This window comes from Myxocyprinus asiaticus, chromosome 1 (genome assembly GCF_019703515.2).
Source record: "Myxocyprinus asiaticus isolate MX2 ecotype Aquarium Trade chromosome 1, UBuf_Myxa_2, whole genome shotgun sequence".
NCBI classification, from domain to species: domain Eukaryota; kingdom Metazoa; phylum Chordata; class Actinopteri; order Cypriniformes; family Catostomidae; genus Myxocyprinus; species Myxocyprinus asiaticus.
Genome location: NC_059344.1, coordinates 55,293,258 through 55,316,044, shown reverse-complemented (window position 1 = coordinate 55,316,044; position 22,787 = coordinate 55,293,258). Strand labels below are relative to the sequence as shown.

General features: G+C 36.0%; 1 protein-coding gene across 14 annotated transcripts in view; it reads left to right on the top strand.

Annotated features, from left to right (window-relative positions):
- LOC127446536 (mucin-3A-like) overlaps nucleotides 1-21,693 on the top strand; it is a 28,782-nt gene extending 7,089 nt beyond the window's left edge. For 7 of the 14 annotated variants that reach the window (XM_051707633.1, XM_051707614.1, XM_051707588.1 and 4 more), the window contains 5 exons: nucleotides 15,068-15,160; nucleotides 15,513-15,605; nucleotides 16,097-16,183; nucleotides 20,379-20,468; nucleotides 21,573-21,693. In XM_051707633.1, coding sequence (XP_051563593.1) covers nucleotides 15,068-15,160; nucleotides 15,513-15,605; nucleotides 16,097-16,183; nucleotides 20,379-20,468; nucleotides 21,573-21,610 — 401 coding nt within the window. In that variant the 3' untranslated portion in view covers nucleotides 21,611-21,693. Of the gene's footprint in view, nucleotides 1-246; nucleotides 322-418; nucleotides 488-621; nucleotides 694-1,191; nucleotides 2,013-15,067; nucleotides 15,161-15,512; nucleotides 15,606-16,096; nucleotides 16,184-20,378; nucleotides 20,469-21,572 lie in introns of those variants that run through there. The other 7 variants (XM_051707541.1, XM_051707605.1, XM_051707567.1 and 4 more) reach the window with 7 other exon arrangements.
- Nucleotides 21,694-22,787: the final 1,094 nt, after the last annotated feature.

The following is a 22,787-nucleotide window of genomic DNA, read 5'->3' as shown; positions in this document are numbered from 1 at the left end:
TTATTTACAGGGCTAAAAAAAAGCTTATGTGACTGTTGCTTGTAGGTTCTATTCAGTCATATACCAGAAGTTCATTTACTAACACAAAAATCATGTTATACAGCAACTTTAAACATTTTAAATGAAGCATAATGAAAAATAATTCTGAATTCACAATGTTCAATTATCAATCCCCCCAGACACATGCCATATAAATGACAAATAAAATATATGCTAATAAGTGCTGCTTTTCCCTGGGTTTTCCAGCTGTCATTACTAACAAAAAGGAGAAGGTGAATATATATGAGACTGTAGATAATGGTGATTCTACAGCACAACCTGGTAAATGTTTTCACAATATTCTGTTTGTATGAGCTATCTTATTGCCTTATATAAATAACGACAACATATTTACAGAAGTCTTTATCTCCTCTTACAGCAGTTCCCCCACAAAAGCAAAATGACACCGTATATTACTTGGCTGGAGACCCTAATATAGTTAATCTTGGTAATACAGGACATTTTCACAGTTTACAGGATGTGATTGTTTTCTTGTTTTTGTGTGGTTATATTGGTGTTGATGGATATATTTTTAATAAATGGAGAGATAATAAAATATATTTTTTTTAAATCAATACTCAGGTCAAAGCAAGGAGATTGCTGATCACACGTATACTTTGATATCAGAGTCGGAGTCAAAGGAGAATCTCACTGGTAAAGAATTTTGAGAGTTTTCTTCTAAGGAGATGTAGAATGAGATGAAAAACTGTATACTCAATAGAGTGATATAAAGGGATCGTTCACCCCAAAATGAAAAAAAAAAAAGAATAAATATTCTGTCATTTTCTCACCCATGTTTTTCCAAACCTGTATGACTTTTTCTCTTTTGTAGAAAACAAAAGATGTTAGGCAGAATGTTAGGGGTGTAATATACAGCCTAACATCTCCTTTTGTGTTCCACAGAAGAAAGTTATACAGGTTTGGAACAACATGGGTGAGTAAATGATGACAGATATTATATTTTTGGGTGGACTTTACCTTTAAGGATTTATTGGCCAAAATGTACCCGTTATACCAAAAACAATTTATCCAACTCAAAAACATTACAAACAATACATATTTTCTATAACCTGTGATGTCCTAAAATGTAAATAATTAATTCCAACATTATTTAATATACTGACAGATTACTGTTTTTCTCTGTTTGTCCAGACCAAGGACAGGATGAGCCATTGTACTCTACAATCAAATAACTTAAAGTGGATTCTGGAACAAACTATGAACTGGGAAAAAAATGCAAATGGAGGCAGAATAGATTATGATTATTCTGATACAAAGATTGGAAAAGTATAAGAATACTATGATGGCAATATTTGTTGTTTATAGCTTTGATTTCTTTATATTTTAATAATTTATTCACAGTTGCAAGTAAAAGTTTGCAAACCCTTTGGAATTACCTGAAGTTCTGCACTGATTACAAATAAAATGTGGTCTGATCTTCTAAGTCACATTTATACATAGACAAACACAATCTGACACACACAAACAGTTGTACTTTCCAAAATTGAATTGAAGACATTGAGTAATTATTTACAGTTCAGACTGGAAAAAGTAAGTGAACCTCTGTTAATGACTTTTCCATTAGCTAAATGAGGCCAGGTGATTTAATTTAGGAGATGAGATTGGTAGCATGGGTTGAACAGGTGCACTGCCCTTTAAATAAACGCACACAAAGCCTGGTTACTGACAAATCTGTTTCTCTTAAGAAAGATTGGTTGGTGTGAACCATTCCTTGATCCCTAAACTTTTACAGGACCTTAGGAGATGCACAAAGCTGGAAAAGGCTTCAAAAGCATTGTCAAAGACCTGGGTGTTCATCAGTCCACAATAAGACTAGTTGTCTGTAAATGGGGAAAATTCAGGCCTGTTGCTACTCTCCCTAGGAGTCTGGGTAGTGCAAAGGGGAATGGGCAATCCTGAAAGAAGTGAGGAAAAACCCAAAGGTAACTGCAAAACATCTAGAAAACTCTACAAACTACAACATGTCTTATGTGTCCACTATAAAAATATGATAAAAATGAGCAATGACAGTGTTCATGTAAGGATACCATGATGAAAACCACTGCTGTTAAAAATAAATTTAAAATAATTGTGGCACTTCTCAAGTTTTCACATGATCACCTACATGTTCCACAAACGCTTTTGGGGGAATGTTCTGTAGTTGGTTAAAGTTAAACATCTTTGTAAATTTGTGCAATCCTCCGTGTGGAGGAAAAATGGCACAGAACACCAACACCAAAACCTCTTTAACAACTGTTAAGCATGGTGAAGGGAGCATCAGAGGTGGGTAGTAATGCACTACATTTACTTTGTTACATTCACTTGAGTAACTTTTTGGAAAAAATATCTACTTTTTAGAGTCGGTTTAAAAGTGGGTACTTTTTACACTCAATTAAATTTTGAATGAATTTTTTTTTTTTTTTTACTTCCTGTCGTTACATTACTGGGTTTAATTTGAGTTAATGTGTAAGTTGAGAGGTTATTGAATGGGACTTTTACGAGAGCAGAAGTTCACACAGCTGCACGAGCTGACACAGACTGTCACTCAAGTCATCAGTGCTGCAGCATTAAACTCTTCAAAGTGAAACTCTTTCTTCGCTCTGCACAGTGGAAAAAAAAAAAAAAAGAATAGTTTGTCATGCAATGCCTTCGTTTAACACCAAGGCAAGTGGATATTTCAAGATTAAAATCACAGCTTCAATTTAAGGCAGCACGCTGAGGTAAGTTTTGGCTCTAATGCTGACACAGGCTTTTCTGTGTAATGTGATGGTCATTTTCAGGGTGATAATGTACAGTAACAGTTCTAGCCTGTATGGCGCCCTGGGTGAAGTGGGGGGAGGGGGGCTGCCCGTGTTGTCCCTGGTGTGATGCCACCCTGGGCAACTGCCCATGTTGCCCATGCCTAAATATGCCACTGATAATGTAACTGGGCTCTTATGACATCAGTTTTTAAGTGTACATTTTTAAATCAGCGCAGCAATATATCAGCGCGTGCTTTGTCCCGCATGTCATGAGTAGTATTTATGCATTTACTGGAAACTATTACAGCTACTTTGGGCTGATAAACTGTATAAATCTATGTAAACAAAGTTAAGTGTATATACCTTTTGCTCTGCCGTCCGTGTGATTGACAACTGGAGCGCGAACAGACAGCATTTCTGCAAGTGCACAGCGGAGGGTGCGAGGCACTCGCGTGAGAGATGTGCGGGCGCGAGGTGATCCTATGGCGAAGAGAGTGGCTGTGTCCGAAGTGGTTCATTCATTCACTATTTCCTATATAGTGAATGGCAGTGAGTGCACTATATCTCAGCAGTGAGTGAACGAAATGAGTGAGTGAATTCGGACGCTGACGTATACACGGTGTTGGAGCTCTAAGGACTGTCACAGAAACGACGTCACATGAACTTTTTAAAATACTTGTCTTACTGGTAATTCTTAAATAATATATTAATACAATAAATCATTCTGTTTGTCATTTTTAATATACTGTGTGTTAATATAAAGAGTAAACACATTTTATCAAATAAAGAGTACATTTTAAAAATGTATCTGTATATTTTGCCTCTATATGTTGTTGTTATTAAAGGATGCTTTAAAGATATAATGCCGGGGTGTTTCATTGCAAAATGGAACGTGGCACAATAATCGTTTTATCTCTTATCTTGTTTTCATAATCGTTAGGGTTATTATAACCCTAATCCTTAAGTAATGATTTGTCAAAGTAATTTAATACATTCAACATTAAATAAAACATTGCAGGAGCGAAGGAAGCAGTAAACTCCCAGCTCGTACGTCTTCCCCGTGGTGGATTATGGACAACTAACCATTGTCGAGTGTACATCAAATGAACACTCGAAATTGGGGGCATTGTGGGTAAGAATGAGTGAACAAAAGTAGGGAATGAGTGACTCACTAAGAATTCAGACACTCCTATAAAATGGCAGACACCTGAAATAGTGCACTATATAATGGATAGGGGGGCGGTTTCAGACACAGCGAGTGTTCTGCGACTGGGGTTGGTGCCCTACACAGGCTGCGTACTCTGTGTTAAGAGAGCAGTTGTACTGCTGTACAGAACTAATGATCTAAATTCTTTTGACACTGAAAACTGTAACTATACTGAAATAAGAATCCATGCAGGACTTTAAAAGCTATGAAATAGTGAAAGTAGGCATTAATAAAGCATGATCTTACTTTGATTTATATTTCAGCATTTTTTTATATAATGCCCTTGTGGGACATTTTCACGTTTTTCACCGTAATAATTACTAGAAATGTTTCCAAACCTCTCTTATTGACAAATCCAGATCTGACAAGAGCTCTTAAAGGAATAGTTCACCCCAAAATTTAATTTCTCATTATTTACTCATGCCACCCCAGATGTGTATGACTTTCTTTCATCTGCTGAACTCAAATGAAGATTTTTAGAAGAATTTCTCAGCTCTGTAGGTCCATACAATACAAGTGAATGGGTGGCAACATTTTAAAGCTAAACAAAATTGCATATGTCAGCATAAAAGTAATCCATAAGACTCCAGTGGTTAAAACGGTATCTTCAGAAGTGATGTGACGGGTGTGGATGAGAAACAGATCAGTGTTTTTGGTGATTCACATTCTTCTCAGCATATTGTCTCCTGCTGGGCAGGGAGAAGAATGTCTAGCAAAAAATGACATATTCATCTGTTTCTCACCCACACCTATCGTATCACTTCTGAAGATATGGATTTAACTACTTGAGTCTTCTGGATTACTTTTGTGCTGCCTTTATGTGCTTTTTGGAGCATAAAAACTTTGGCCTCAGAGCTGAAATATTCTTCTAAAAATCTTAATTTGTGTTCTGCAGAATAAAGAAAGTCATACACATCTGGGATGACATGAGGGTGAGTAAATGATGAAAGAATTAACATTTTTGGGTGAACTATCCCTTTAAAGTGAAACTATAATTTAATATTGTGTCATTTCCCTACCCTCACGTTGTTCCAAACCCATGTGACCCTTTGTATTATGTGGAACACAATATGTTAGACAGAATGTTAGGGACTGACAGTCTCGGTCACCAGTCACTTTCAAAATATGGAGAAAAAACACATTCACTGAAATTAAATGGTGACCAAGGCTAACATTCTGTCTAAAATCTCCTTATTGTGTTGCATGGAAGAAAGAAAGTAATATGGGTTTGGAACAACATGATGGTGAATGATGACAGAATTTCCATTTAATAATAATTCTGAAAGACATGTTTAATGTCTATTAAGTAATGGAATATAGGGGAGTTAACGTCCATTATGTCATTTGTGAAAGTAACAAGTTACTCACTACTTGAGTACTCTTTTAATTGGATACTTTCTTACTCTTAATCAAGTAATTATTTATGTTAGTACCTTTTCATCTACTTGAGTAATTATTGTTTTTTAAAGTAATTGTACTTTTGAGTACAGTTTTTGGCTACTCTACCCACCTCTGGGGAGCATAATGGTTTGGGACTGCTTTGCTGCCTCAGGGCCTGGATGCCTTGCAATCATTGAGGGATCAAATTATTAAAAAGTGTATCAAGACATTTTAGAGTAGAATGTCAGAGCAGCAGTCCATGACCCCAAGCATAAGAGAGGTTGGGTGATGAAACAAGACAATGACCTGAAGCACACCGGTAATGAATGATCGTTGAATGAACGTTACACTTGTACAGTACTTTTCTGACACTACACTCAAAGTGCTTAAAGGGATAGTTCACGCCAAAATGGAAATTCTCTTATTTACTCACCCTCATTGCATCACAGATGTGTATGACTTTCTTCTGCAGAACACAAATGAAGATTCTTATAATATATCTGCTCCGTTGGTCCTCGCAATGCAAATGAACGGTGACCAGAACTTTGAAGGCCCAAAAGGCAGTTTAAAATAATCGATAAGACTCCAGTGGTTAAATCCATTTCTTCTGAAGTGATATGAGTGTGAGTGAGAAATAGATCAAAAGTCCTTCTTCCTTTTTTAACTGTAAATCTCCAATTTCACTTCCACACTCAGGTGCTGAAGTGACTTGAACTTTCACATTCAGCCACCTACTGGTTGGGGCTGGTCAAAGGTGGAGTAAATTGTGCTTCATTACCTCGTATTACGTTAAAAACGCAATTTTTTCCGGCTTGTATAACAAGCGCATCTGCGTTCTTGAGTTGATTGACATGCGATGTCTGTATCTAAAAGGTGATTGGCTCTTTTATCTGTATGTTGGAACTTCCTTTCTATTCATCTGTTGACCGTTGGCACTTAGAACGCCCAACCAAGAAGCTCTACATTCTCCCATTCATTTGAATAGAAGTGGCCTGTCTCTAATAAATACTCTCTGTCTGTACTTAAACCTCTGTTTACATTAACATAATTTTCCAATATGCAACTTCTGAATTCTTATAGTAATTCCTGAAACTGTTTAAAATTTTTCTTGCTGTAGCTTGCTAGCTTCCAATAGCAACTATTATTATTTTTGTGATGTGAAAAACAAAACTGGTCTCAGATTAGCAAAAGAGAATGAAGCAACAGGAACTCATCACCTTTCTTTAACTTTACTGTGCTGGGGTTTTTTTTAAAACCCACATTCTATATACTTTTTTCTCAGAAAGGAAATTGGCCAGCACAGGAAGAATAGTGTTCTTCTGCATTAGACAGTATGAAGTGTCAATACTACAAACAGGTCATCAGCTTTTCTTGCATACAATTGCTGTCTAACAAGTTTAAATATTAGTCAAAGATAAGTAAACACAAAATGCATTTTTAAATGAAAGTTGTCATTAAGGGAAAACAAAATCCAAACCTACATGGCCCTGTGTGAAAAAGTGATTGCCCCCTAAACCTAATAACTGGTTGGGCCACCCTTAGCAGAAACAACTGCAATCAAGCGTTTGCGATAACTTGCAATGAGTCTTTTACAGCGCTGTGGAGGAATTTTGGCCCACTCATCTTTGCAGAATTGTTGTAATTCAGCCACATTGGAGGGTTTGAGCATGAACTGCCTTTTTAAGGTCATGCCACAGCATCTCAATAGGATTCAGGTCAGGACTTTGACTAGGCCACTCAAGCCTTCATTTTGTTTTTCTTCAGCCATTCAGAGGTGGACTTGCTGGTGTGTTTTGGATCATTGTCCTGCTGCAGAACCCAAGTTCACTTCAGCTTGAGGTCACGAACAGATAGCCGGACATTCTCCTTCAGGATTTTTTGGTAGACAGCAGAATTCATGGTTCCATTTTATCACAGCAAGTCTTCCAGGTCCTGAAGCAGCAAAACAGCCCCAGACCATCACACTACCACCACCACCATATTTTACTGTTGGTATGATGTTCTTTTTCTGAAATGCGGTGTTACTTTTACGCCAGATGTAATGGGACACACACCTTCCAAAAAGTTCAACTTTTGTCTCGTCAGTCCACAGAGTATTTTCCCAAAAGTCTTGGGGATCATCAAGATGTTTTCTGGCAAAAATGAGACGAGCCTTTAATGTTCTTTTTGCTCAGCAGTGGTTTTCGTCTTGGAACTCTGCCATGCAGGCCATTTTTGCCCCATCTCTTTCTTATGGAGTCATGAACACTGACCTTAACTGAGGCAAGTGAGGCCTGCAGTTCTTTGGATGTTGTTGTGGGGTCTTTGTGACCTCTTGGATGAGTCGTCGCTGCGCTCTTGGGGTAATTTTGGTCGGCCGGCCGCTCCTGGGAAGGTTCACCACTGTTCCATGTTATTACCTTCTGCTACTGCCAAGGTGTTTACTGTGCTTGTTTAACCTTTTTAGTCTTTCATTTGCAACATCAGTCAGAAGGATGTCCTCAAATCACATTTTTATCTGCAGCTGATCACATTTTCTTGTTTATAGTTGGTCATCTCCTAACACTAATTCTTCCATTTATTTTCAAAGAATCAATTAGATCATGCTTTTGTCTTTTCATTATCTTTGCAGTTTATGAAAGCAAAGAATTATGTGTCCACCATATCAAACATCAAACCAAACAAAACAGATAGTAATTCAAACAAATACCTGAGTCTTTATCAGCTCTGGTCCACACTCCCTAAAAACAAGAAAGTTGGTTGAGTTTCATTTCATATAATGTTCTGTCTAAAACCATAGAACTGGTGCTGCTATTCTGATATTATTATGATGATCTAAGTTTTGTGTGTTGTGTGTGTGTGAAAACAAGTGATCTCTGGGTAGTGCTGGATTGTTAGACTGAATTGTTATACTGTATATTATATTTATTAATAAAACTCATCACATGGACCATATGTCCTTTTTCTAAATTGTTACAGAAACATTGTATGTGAAAGTGTATTTTTAAGATATTTTACAAGTCACACTTGCCACCACAAAACATTGTTCTCATCCATGTGGCTAGGCCACTCTGCTGTGATCTGCACTTCTGATCTTCATTTACCTGTTGTTGGACATGTGAGTCTTTGTGCATACTGCCTGTTTCATTGTCTTGTTAGCATGTGGAAGTTAAACAAGCCAATTAGAAATGTCTGTTTATCATTTTATAATGTGAAACCCTCAGAGTTCCGGTCTCATGTGGTTGGAAATGTTAACAATTGTATCTTAGCTGTCTGTTTCTATTTATTGTATATTATGCACAGACCCTTGTAGCCACTTTTAGGACCACTGACATATGTTCAGACCTCAAATATGCTAGGGAAATTATATGTGGTAAATATATTTTTGTACATATTTAAGGTTAAATTTTTTTTATCATTGTCAAAATGGTGAAAGTGTCCTAAATTTATATGAAGATGCATTTTATGGTTTTTACTTTTAATTGGTTGCATATAAGCTATAACATGTGATCCCACACCCGAAAGCATCATATGAATTCATTTCCATGTAAGAAGATACAAAAGTAGCACAATGATAACATGATATTGTGACAAGTGGGTCACAATACAGATCTCAACCTCTTAAAGCACAGAATGTACACTATGTATTATGTAATAGAGATATGATTCATGAGAAAGATGAACCCTCTGGGGTCGACGGACGCGCCGGCGCGAACTGCTGGATTTTTTCCTCATAACAGGGGAAACAACTTAAAATACTCTGTCATTTTTGGGCATACAGATAAGTGTAAGTCATCAGTAGAGACCATATGTCTACTTTTATTTGTGTACACTCACAATAACAAAACCTTGTGCTTTTGTAAAATAAAGAAAATAAACAGGGTGCGCTTTCAGCTGTCTCTGTCTCCGCGAGCATCTTTCTGCAACGCGTCACAAAAATGAACTGAAACACCACAAATACTTATTAGACAAACATGAAACATATGTCTAAAGAAAGCTTAAAATATCTACTTTTAAATAAAACAATTCAAAACTAATATTCTCCTGCAATGTAATCTGTATGAAACAAAGCGATGTGCAGTTTCTCCTGGCTCAGCTAATTATCCCTAATGTGATCACACCCATCAGCAGAGCACGGTATTCATATGGTAACGTGCTGAGGTGATCAATGCAAATGGTAAACGCCCCCCAAAAATGCCTTAAAAAACATCAAGTTCATCATCAGATTCATTCACTTTCTGAGCGTTTGAAAGATGGCATGCTACACAGGTGAGGAAGCTCTACAGATGGTCCTGGATAGTGACGAAGTGTTCAAATTTTCCTCAGAAGAAGAGCGGGACTCCGACAATGAATGTTTGTATTTTGAAGAGCGACTCGATCCAGCCGAGGATACAATTCCAGATGAGTAAGTCTTTTAGTTTTACTTACATATTAGTTGATATGCTATTTTATATAAACATGTACATATTTTACTAGTTGGACTATTTCCAGAATTGCCAGCCAGGATTCAGAGTATTGAAATTTGAAATATGTCCTAATAGGCAAGATTTAGTTACATTTAAATGTTTCAGCTAAAGCAGGTATTTAAATTGTATGCTGTATGATATAAATATATGTAATATGATATAAAAATAATATGAATGTTTAGATTATATAAACTTTTTTTTTTATGCTGCCTCATCATCAACGAAGCTTGTGCTTGCAAATATCTGTTCGGGTGTAAATGTGTAAAATGTGCTGTAAATATGCCCATATTAGAAAATCAGCATATTAGAATGATTTCTGAAGGATCATGTGACATTGAAGACTGCAGTAATGATGCTGAAAATTCAGCTTTGATCACAGGAATAAATAGCATTTTACAATATATTGTAACGTTGTTGGCTGCTGGCAATGACGAAGACGAAGTGTAGAGAACCCAAGTGCGGTTTATTTACAAAGTACGTGAAATCCAAAACCCTAACTACACGTGAACTAAACTAAACATGAACTTGACTATGAATTGACTATAAACATTCACATTCAATACTTGACAACCAGACAATGAAAACATGAGGGCTTAAATACAAGACTTGGGAGAACATAAACCAATGAACAAACAGAACTGATAACAAGATAATTAAACAATAAACCAATGAAAACATGACACATGAACATGGATGGAAAACAAGACATCACATGACTAGGGAACAAATTTTTTTTTTTTCAAAATAAAAGACATGAATCAACAAAATACACCTGACATATATTCAAATAGAAAAGTTATTTTAAATTGTAAAAATATTTCACAGTATCACTGTTTTTGCTGTATTTTGGATCAAATAAATGCAGCCTTGGTGAGCAGAAGAGACTTCTTTTAAAAACATTAAAAAATCTTACAGATCTAAAAACTTTTAAATGGTAGTGTAGGTCTAAAGTTTTTAAGTAAAGTCTTTATGTAAAGAAAATGTATAGTCAGATTACTTCTATTAACTTAAACTTGATTTTGTGAATAAGCTACAAAAAATACATTCAATCATTAAGTCTCCTCACATTCATCCTCTCTCAGGGGAGGGGTCTTTGTCTCCTCAGTTGTGAATCACTTCAATATTCATGATCATCCACGCCTCCTCGGATATGGCCTTTCTAACACTAAAAGTGTCTTACAAAAGTTAAATGACTATATTGTTTTGTATGAATGAGTGATCAGGATGGTTTCACATCATTTTTGTAGCAAAAACTCTAGGCTACAAGATCCAGTTCTCAAAAGTCTTGTGAACAAATGTTTAGTATGTGATATGGCCTTATTTCAGTGACTTACAATTTTAGTTTTTTCAAAAACCATGCATAAATGTTATGTTCTCAAAAATACAAACATGTACATGTTCTTTACATATTATTGTAGCCCAGTTTGTGCTGAATACAGTGTAATCAACTGAAAAAAGCACAAATGTCAAGGGATTTCATTTTATACTCCGATTGTTTTCCAATATGCTTGTTTTCCAATTTGCTTGCATATGTATAAATTCTGACAGCTAAAACTCTTCTTTCTTTTTTAACCCTGATACGAGGCAATGAAGACATGAACACACATCAAACCAAACTCATGCACATCCATCCATCCATCCACCCCACTGTGTAATGTCTATTTATTTTATTTTCTAAGCTTTCTGACTGACTTAATGCTAACACAACGTTAGAAGGACTATTTGCTACCATGTTTCTAATGCAATGGATACAGTTGTAACAAAGTGTAATAGTGTATCAGTCCCCCGATGACCACCTTGCATTGTCTGCCTGATTTTTGACCTTGCATCCTAGCATGTCCCAAAAATATGTTAATTTTAAGTAGACAAATCATTAATTACAGAAAGCCTTTCATGGTCAGACAGGAATAATGGTTTATTCACATGGAAAGATAAGAAAATTTCAAACTTAATCCCCAAAACAGATTTGCTCTTAAAATATGTCCTTCAAATTTCCTATGAAGAGAGAGGATGCTAATGCAATTGTGCACACTGATTTTGACTGTACTTCGTCTACCTTTTAAAATAAAACAGAGAAAAAGAGACTGCAGTTTTAACATCAGCTTTATTCTACAACTTACAAATTTGTCTGCAAGCAACACAGTTATGATCTCATCTCCTGCACTGCAAAAATAATTTTCTTAATCAGGCCTATTTTTGTCTTGTTTTCCAATAAAAAGATCTATACATCCTTAAAAAAAAAAAAAAGAAAGGGGTAAGAAAAACAAAACTGCTTCACAATACTACATTATAGGCTACACAATTTTGATGAATGGATGTTTAGCTATTGTTATGTATAGATATAGACATTGTGATTGTATAGATATTTTACTGAAAAACAAAGCAAAAACTTCTTTCCATGGTGGGGACTTACCATGTTTTATACTTAGGGTTAATGATATTTTCTACCACTAACCCTAACACATCACAGAAACTTTTCAACATTTTAACATTTTCATTTAGACATTACTTTGTATGTGTATTAAGATGTTTTCCTTGTGGGGATTGTTTTCTGATGTATTTCCAAATGTTTTACTATACATGTGTAACACACACACACTGCGTGACATTTTATCTTTCTCTGAACAACATAGACATGCACAATCTGCCATTACTCATCTTGTGGTCTCATGGATGTCTGCAGAAAAGGGATGTTCACTTAAGAATTAGGAACAAACATATTTAGACACGGACACAAAATACACACATGTACACACACACGCAAGCACGCATGCATGCACATACACACACACACACACCACACTAACACACAAACATACACACATACACAAACAAACATACACATTTTTAAATGAGAACATTGCAGGTAGGTTTCTAATCAATCCCTATGATGCACAAAACAAAATTAATAAAGATTTATTGTAGAATCAGAAGGTAGAATCTTAACTTCCTAGGTGAGTTCTCCTTCAGAGAGCCCCTTTAAAACTGTGACCAGAGGCTTGTCTCATTCTCACACTGTCAGGAGTAATGAAGCACCTTGTCTTAATGTGTCTCTTGCTCTACAGAAACACACACACAACTCAGAGTGGTGAGTATTACTATCCTGACATGTCTAGAGACTAAATTCACGTAAAGATTGAACTGAAAACACTTATTTATGTTTAACATTTTTTAACAATTGCTAAGACACATTTCTTGAAAACTTCAATCATTTTCTCACAACTTTAAACACAAAATCAAATCTTCAAACTACATTCACAAACTACATTCATCTGTGCTCAAAATCAAACAATGCTTTCAGATCATACACACAGCCAGTGAATATATAAACACTACAGAGCATTCATTAGACACTACATCAGAAAATGGAGAACACAGCATCCAGGGCATATAGTTACAGAAAAAAAGTTTATTGTATATAGTAAGCACATTTTGCAATTACTGTTAGAAGAAAGTAATCACAACTTAAAGTAGTACAGTCCATTTTGTGATGTAGTGTCTTATGAATGCTCTGTAGTGTTTATATATTCACTGGCTGTGTGTATGATCTGAAAGCATTGTTTGATTTTGAGCACAGATGAAACGGTTTTGAGGCGATTGTTTGATTTTGCCAGAAGAGTCAGGGGTTTTGTGAATGTAGTTTGAAGATTTGGTTTTGTGTTCAAAGTTGTGAGAAAATGGGTGAAGGTTTCAAGAAATGTGTCTTAGCAATTGTGAAAAACTAAATGGATAAACACAAATGAGACTCTTTTGCTTATCCAGCCCTTCACGTGTTTGTTTAATGGAGAACAATCAGGTCTGAAACGTTATTGTACAGAAAGGAACATAGGTCTATATTCATAATGCATATGTTTATAATATTCATTATATCATATATTAATGATTTCATATTATTATGATAATACATACAGAGTTGTTTACTAAAACACTAATATTTCTTAACATGCAGATCAATAAGAGAACAACAGTTTGTGTAAAAGGATGAAAGACTGAGTTTTCTCTTTGTCATTAATGTCAGGACACAGAAGTGTACAGTATATTATAGTGTATAAACACAGCAAGAAAAACGTTTCACATTTATATAGCAGAATTACACTGCTGTGAATCTGCAGCATTTCAGTTCTGCTTCTTTGTTTTGACAGAAATATACAGTCAGAGTGTCACTGAGGGAGATAATGCATCCCTCTACTGTAAACATGAGGGGAAAGTGGTATGGACTAAAGACAGAGATGGACAAAGAAGGACTATTCTCAGTGTTCAAAATGAAGAGATAAAGAAATACATTGATGATCCGCACAACCGTTATCGTGTATTGAGTGATTTATCACTACACATAAAGAGTGTTTCTCTCTCAGACTCTGGAATTTACAACTGTAATGAGAATACAACTGTGTATCTGACAGTAACAGCATCAGGTGAGTGTTCATATGTTCCACATAATTCATAAAATGTAATATTTACTGAAAAATGTTACTTCATACTGCTATAAATATGCAACAATTTGAAGTCAGGTTATGTATTCATAAAAATATTCTATATAAAATGTCTATAGCCTTTGACATTTTTACTGCAAACTTATATATTTTTTTACCTTGTTGTGTTTAATAAAACTAAGCATTAATAAGAAGTGGTAAGCAGTAGTTTTTAGTTCCTAGTCAATGGGGTTTAGGTGCTTATGTAATTTATCTTTTTATTAATTAATAAATGAATATCTCATTTAATGCTCAACACTCAGCAGGTCCTACCTAATACATATTTTAATCTGTTTATTTTTTAACTGAAGTCTCATCTGCTTAGAGATCTTATTTATAAAAGTAAACTAAACAGACATCTGTAAAGGACAAAAATCGAGCATTGCGTTAGATCAGGCAGGTCGCATTAGTTAGTTTTATTGCCTACACCCACAATTCACCTCAACAGGTACATATGGCTGTTTGTGCAGTTCTAATTAGAGAGAAGATTTTGGGCTTTTTGCTGTTATGGTGTACAAGTATTAGACAAAACAGAACATAGGCATCACATCAGCCTACAGTATATAGAGTTAAATGCATACCACATTTTCCGTTTACTGTGTGGTAAATCATTTGTTGGTGTAAATTTGGAAGATACATTTTAGAAAGAGACATTGTCGCTCTAAATGAATGAATATTAGCATAATGACATGTTTTATGGATAGTCACGTGGCTTATGATGTTTTTCATTTGGCTGTCCATTTAGCAGTGCAAAAATGGTGTCATTCTTCTTTTGTCTTCTAGTGACCCCCATAACTACAGTGATTTCACAAAGAAGCACTGCCAAAGAATCCAAGAGCACTCAATCTAACACCCACCCAAAATTCACCTCAACAGGTACATTTGACTGTTTGTTCCAATTCTAATTAGATTAGAAGACTGTTTTCTTGGGCTTTTTACTGTTATGGTGTATAAATATTAGGCAAAATAGCACATAGGCACCAGCCTACAGTATATAGAGTTAAATGCATACCACATTTTCCATTTACTGTGTGGTAAATCATTTGTTGGTGTAAATTTAGAAGAGAAATTATAGAAAATCAGAGAGACATTGTCACTCTAAATGAATGAATATTAGCATAATGACATGTTTTATGGATAGTCACATGGCTTATGATTTTTTCCTTTGGCTGTCCATTTAGCAGTGAAAAAATTATGGTGTCACTATTCTTCTTTTGTCTTCTTCTAGTGACCCCCATAACTACAGTGAGTTCACAAAGTAGCACTGTCAAAGAATCCAAGAGCACTCAATCTAACACCCACCCACAATTCACCTCAACAGGTACATTTGACTGTTTGTTCCAGGTCTAATTAGATTTTATGGTCCACAAATATCAGACAAAAAAGCACAGGCATATACAGTATGTTGAACTATGACAACAACACCAGGTTAATTAAAATATTGCAGTTTTCTTTTACATTGACTCTGCTAGTTAAAGTCTTTTCTTGATAAAAGGAAAATTGTTTGTCATGTATCATCTAGTTGAATCATCAGTATTCTTGAAATCTTCTCTCTGACAGTTTTAAAGGTTTTGTAAATCCCATGTACAGTTTGTTTTTGCTCTTTTGCAAATGTAATCATAGGACTGACGTTAAATGGGCTGAGGTCTCATTAAATCTTCGAAATATTCTCCCACTACAGCAAAATGTTTACAGAATGTGTTAAAAAGTGATATTTAAAGGTGTCATTCTGTCTTGATTGTGTGTATTCTAATTGAAAATTAATCAAAAATTAAACTCTCAAAAAAACAAAATGTCTGAATGCTTTTCTAGATTCTGTTGGTGTTATCGTGGCAGTCTCCTGTGGAGTTGTGTTTGTGGCCCTCGTACTCTTGATACTGGCATGTATCAAAAGGAAAGGTGAGAATCTATTAACTAGTTTTATGGAAAAGGATGTTTTACCAAACTAAGATATTCTCAATATTCTCAAAACAATTAGCTTACACAGTCATATGAACAATGATTAATTGTCCTATTTTTTTATTATTGATTTTCATAATTTTCTCGAAACACTACAAAAAAAAAAACAAAAAAAACAAAAACCAAAAAAAACAAACAGCTGACAAAGGCAATATAATGAAAGCCGTATTCTCCAGATTTACACATCAGGTTGTCAAATGCTGATATCTGTTGTGTCAGCAATGCACACAGCAAATTAAATGCACAAAATTGTATATTGTGCAAAACTATCATTTATTTACAAAAGCGGTCAAATGTGAAAACCCAGAACAAACAAACAATGCGGAAGATATTGTGTGATGTGGATGACATTTTTGAGCCGGACAGAAAGGAAAGACTTGGTGAATGTTTAAATTTAGAGACATTTCAAGAAAACACATGGGGGGAAAAAATGGCTTTAGCGTGGATATTTTTGACAGATATATTATTTCAATAGTATAATTGTGTGTCTATTGCTGAATACGTTATTAATTCAGTAGAGAACAAGTATATAGCTTTGATGTTAGTATTTACTTTAAATAAATGCATTATCAGAAAAAAATACAGTGCTGCATTATGCAGTGAATTGTTCAGAAAAATTAGGAGTATGTTTAGTTTGGCTGTGTGAATTGTTTTGAGAGCATTGACTATAGTTAGGAAAAATGTATTAAATCAACTGAGAAAAACTATAATGTAATGCCTGTCAATATGACGAAACGAAAAATGCTCACACACATTATTCTGAGTCTGAGCTACATCCTGCTGAATTGTGTCGTAAATAGACTTTTATAAGTTTGAGAAGGAAGTTGCAGAAGGTCAAAGATCTGTAAGTTCACTGTAATGACTAATTAGATGCATGTTTTACCATGTATTACCAATGTATTAGCATAATGCAGGCTTGTCATATAAGCAGCATTGTTTTCTCATCTGGCTTGTTTTCCATAAATATAGCACAAATGGTTGTAAAGTACACATACAACTTAAAGTGCTTACATTTGAAAACCTAATAAGAGGTCATGTAATATTTTTCCCAACTATCCAGTGATTAATAATATTGCCCACTCTAGGCAAGGGTAGCAGAACCCCTCCACTTCTCTATGCTTTCACAAAATCATCCATCCATACAAAAGTATTTGTGAATAATTTACAAAACATCATAACACAAAAAACACTATAGGATAATATTTGGCTGAATGCCACAGTAAAAACCGTCAAGTACAGAGTAAAAATTGTAAATCAGTTTGTGTGCTTTTAATGCTCCTAAATGTTACATTTCTGGGAAAAAATTTTTTTCATATTATTCAACAAGTGAGTTACATCTGTCTACAAATGTACGTCATTTTCAGATTTGTGATTTTAAACCAGATATACCATGAAAAGCACAGAGCATTTATGTCAAACACATTTAATCAAACTCTTTTAAATAATCTGAACAAATTTAGATGTACTTATCATCTAAAATCATAGAGTTGTGTATATAATTTACATTGCAAAAGACATCACAATGCAATAAATAGTTTGAATAGACATTCAGAAAGGTTATGTAATCATCTTTTTCAATCTTTCAGAGTTGTTTATGAAGCGGTGAATGTGAAGTAATGATTTTACTTTTAAAATGTTCTTCTGCACCACTACACTCCAATCTAGAAATGACCAGGATGGATGAACCCAGAAGTACTCAGTCTAAATACACGTATCCAGCATTAACCTCAACACCAGATGAGGGAGACTAGGGATCATTGTAACTCATTTGTCTAACCACAAATACGAGATTTTTGGTCCAAGAGCTCTCAATTTTTTACAAGATGACATGCAGAAAACATCCTTATTACCAGTCAAATATAACTGAAATAGGTGCCATTAAAATATCACACCTTTCTCTGTAACAGCCCTCAGCTCGGTAAACAGTGGGGAAAAGGTGTCCGCGAGGTGCGGTCAGATGCTTGGTTTTGTCAGATGACTTTCTGCGTATCAATTCTTGTGTGCATTTACAGGGCAGATATGCTTCATTACACGTTTGGCTGCAGTTTTCAAGTGAAACGTCTGAACAAAAAGAGGTTGTAGTCAGACAAGGTTTTTAAGGTGAATTTTAGATGGAGGTTTTAATAAGTAAAACATACCTCCCTAACCTAAAACTTTACCCTAAACCTAAACAATAGTGTCCGAAAAGATAAATGAGAGTTTAACAAAACAGACATAATTACACTAACCAGCATCTAATCCTAACCAATAGTATTTTAAAATGCAAATTCAAAATAAAAAAAGAAAACACACATTAACTGAAGCAGCCACATCATTTGTGTTGCTTCTATGCCACTTTCATTTTCGTGCAGCTTTAGCTGGATTCAAACCATCATCGATCCTCAAGTCTAACACTCTATCAGTTGAACTACCAAGCAAGTTAAAGACAATGGAATAAGTGTATAATCGTAGATGGGTCTGTAATACAAGTGTTAAAATGTTTTGTTTTTCAAATAATGCATTAAAGTATTTTGATATCATAACATAGCAGGGGGTAAGTAATAGAGTGAAAAATACGTTTTTATAAAATCAAAATCAGCAATTGTACTTGTGATTTGTGTGACAATGATTAAACCACACAGTTGTTGTAGTGCCTCTAATGTTTCATCAGGAAACTGTCAGTTTCAAGTCAGTTTGCAAAAATGTATATTGAGTAACCATCTGTTTCCTGTCTGTCACTCACTCGACATTGTGTCGATGTAGTGACACTAGGGGTTTGATTTTGAGAGCCCCAATCACCTTTGCTTAAAATAAAAAAGGCCAATGAGAATTGGCAAGTGGAATTTACATGCCATTCTCCACCCCGGACATACGGGTATAAAAGGAGATATCGTGGATCACTCATTCAGATTTCTTCTTCGGAGCAGAACGCATGTGTGTTCGTCCCTGTCACCAACGCTTATGCTGCTGGATTTACAGCGCATATGAGAGGTCAACCTCACACAGTCGAGTGTTGTGCTTCTCTTGGGTGCTTCGGTGGCCGAGTCTGCAGGTGCTAAAAGAGTATATTCTAAAGAGTATATTTTCTTCTAAAAGAGCTCGCACAAACGATTGCTGTCTTTTTAAAGATGGCCTTTCACCTTTGTGCTACTGGATGTGGCCATTATCTCTCCCCTCCGGATAGCCATGAAATCTGTCTTGAGTGCTTGGGGCGCCAGCACGCCGAGGCAGCTTTCGTGGAGGGGTCATGTTCTCATTGCGAGAACATGCCCATGAGAACGTTGCGGTCACGGCTCACTTCCTCCTTCGTGAAACAAGGAGCCACCATGGCTGCTTCCCAACCCAGTCCGTCCTGCGCTGAAACTCAGGCGGCCGGGTCGGTGAGCACCGCGGGCGATCTGGATGTGGACATGGTGGCTCAGCCCCCGCAGACCTCCTATCCCCCAGCACGCTCGTTCTACCCGGGAGAGCTGTCGAGCGATGCAGGCAGTCTGCCTCAGGGCGGATTTAATGTCTCGTTCGGGGCTCGTGACGAGGATGAGTTATCGGTCGCAGAATCGGAGGGTGGGCTTCTGCTGTCGGAATCGTACAACGTGGTCGAGTGCTCGCTGCGAGGCACGCAGCTTGCCCGTGTCCACTCTTCCATACCTTGTGACACAGTTCAGCGCCTGTGGCGTTTCCTATAGGAACCCCTAGCGTCACTACATCGACACAAATGTCGAGTGAGTGACAGACAGGGAACGTCTGGGTTACTGGTGTAACCCCTGTTCCCTGATGGAGGGAACGAGATGTTGTGTCTCTCCTGCCGCGGCGCTGAATCGGCCGCTGACATGGCCAGGACTCTCTATCGGCTCCTCGGCATAAATATGAATGAGTGATGCACGCCATCTTTTATACCCGTATGTCCAGGGCCTCATTGGCCTCTTCTATTTTAAGCAAAGGTGATTGGGGCTCTCAAGATCGAACCCCTAGTGTCACTACATCAACACAACGTCTCGTTCCCTCCATCAGGGAACAGGGGTTATACCAGTAACCCAGATGTTACCTTTTATAACCATCCCCAAATCTCCTTTACATTTAACTGTATATTCCAGTTGTTTTCAATATAATGAACTGCCATAGATGATGTAATTTTTCATATTTTGACCACCTTCAGTGATCCACATTAATACAAACATTTCAGGATTTGACAGTCTGGATGGACCCACGAATAAATACACCCACCCAAAATTCACTTCAACTCCAGGTACTTTCAGCTGTTTGTTCCAGGTCTTATTAGATAAACTTTGGGATTTTTTTATAAAAAAAATCTTTGATCTTTTGGCATAAATTATCTATTAACGCTGAAGCAGGGCTGAACTGGGACAAAAACCTCTGTCCTGGAAATAATCCAGCCAATTGGGCCCACCCATTTTCCTGTTAACATTTCAAATAATTGAATCAATAATAAACAATAATAGAAAATTTGAACAAATGCAGTTAACAATATTGATATTGCATTTTTTGTCACAAAGAAAAGCACATTTGACAGTAAAGCTTTGATTATGAGTTGGAATGCAGAAGTAAATTTACTGATACACTGTAATAAATGTCTGTAATTTTAACAGTAAAAGACTGTAAAAATGCTACAGAAATAAAACGTTAATTGATTAACGAATATTAACTGTAAAATATACAGTATGTATTTTTTTATATATATTTTAAAAGACAATACAGTAGTTTTTACAATAAAATGTTGTAAAAATTATATTTTTTAGATGTAAAATTTTTCCTGTATAATTAATGGTAAAAATGTACATTATTTTTAACAAGAGAGTACATGTACATTTTACAGTAAATTATTGTTAAAATTACAGTAAAAAACAATAATCGGGTGTTCCCACAATTCCCTGCATGACCCATCATATTTAATTATATTTTATGGGAATAGTTATGTTTCTTCTTATTTTTAATATCAGTTATGTACATTGGGGTGTTGATGTAGTTTAGTTAATGTTTACTGCATTATCTAAATTTCATTATCTAAATTTCATATGTGTTACCCTGACGGTGTTTAGTGTTTGTGTGAGTGACACTGAGTACTGTCTCTACATGTTCATTGGTCATTGCTCCTGGAAGAGCCACTATTGGTGAACTTCATGTCATCATGTGCTCTTCTGTAATTTTTACAGTGATTAACAATACCTTATAAAGTAAAAAGCAGATTTGTACAGTTAGGTTAATATCAGTAATACTTCAGTTTCAGACATATGTAGCTATAATTACACCAGTCTTCTCGATCTGCGTCTCATTACTGCATTTGTATAATGATTTTAATGTTCTAAACACATCTATTTTTTTTTCTTCCCAGATGAGGAGTACAGTTTTGTAGTGTACCACAGGATCTAGACAGTGGACCTTATGAAATTCATACATTTTCCTTGATGTAAAAAAATGAAAATTTCTTAATAAAAAAAAATGAAACATGGCTACCGAATCTGATACACTGCATTGAAAGTGCTTAATACAATCCACAAATACACACAGGGCATTAGGTTTCTGTTTAAAATTTAGTTTCTAAATTAATGCACAAATAAATGCAGAGCTGTTTGTAGTTGCACCCTGCTTCGAAAATAATGTATTTCAGACAAGCTCTCATCCACCTGTCCAACATTGTTCTGTAAAAACACAGGTAGTAAACAAACATAGGAGGAGGAGGAGGTACATCTCTACATAATATCTAGAGACATTCTCTAAATGAAATTCTCAAAATTTCTTTTAAAAATACAAGCATGTTCTAGGGGAGGCCTGGGTAGCTCAGTGAGTATTGACGCTGACTATCACCCCTGGAGAAGCGAATTCGAATCCAGGGTGTGCTGAGTGACTCCAGCCAGGTCTCCTAAGCAACCGAATTGTCCCGGTTGCTATGGAGGGTAGAGTCACATGGGGTAGTCTCCTTGTGGTCGCGATTAGTGGTTCTCGCTCTCAATGGGGCACGTGGTAAATTGTGCGTGGATCGCAGAGAGTAGCATGAGCCTCCACATGCGGAGTCTCCACAGTGTCATGCACAACGAGCCTCGTGATAAGATGCACAGATTGACAAGGCAAGAAACGGAGGCAACTGAGTCTTGTTCTCTGCCACCTGGCTTGAGGTGAGTAACCGCGCCACCACAAGGACCTACTAAGTAGTGGGAATTGGGCATTCCAAATTGGGAGAAGAAAAAAGAAATAAAAATACAAGCATGTTCTAATTGTCTTTTGTCCAATTGTCCAAATTTGTATGATCCTTTAAGAACTTTTTTTCTTAGCAACTGACAAATAGCAAGTTTCCGTTTGATTTTATGTTTACTAATTTGTTAATGGGTACTTAATACATTTAAAAATAATAATGAAATTTTCATCAAAATAAGAAATGGGTAATCCAAAAGTAATCAGATTAGATTACCTAAAAAGTGTAATCTACATGATTATGTAACAGATTATGATTTCAGTTGTGTAATTTGAAATCAGTAGCCGATTACATTTCAGAAGTAATCTACCCAGCACTGGTCTAAGTCCTCGTGGTGGCGTAGTGACTCGCCTCAAT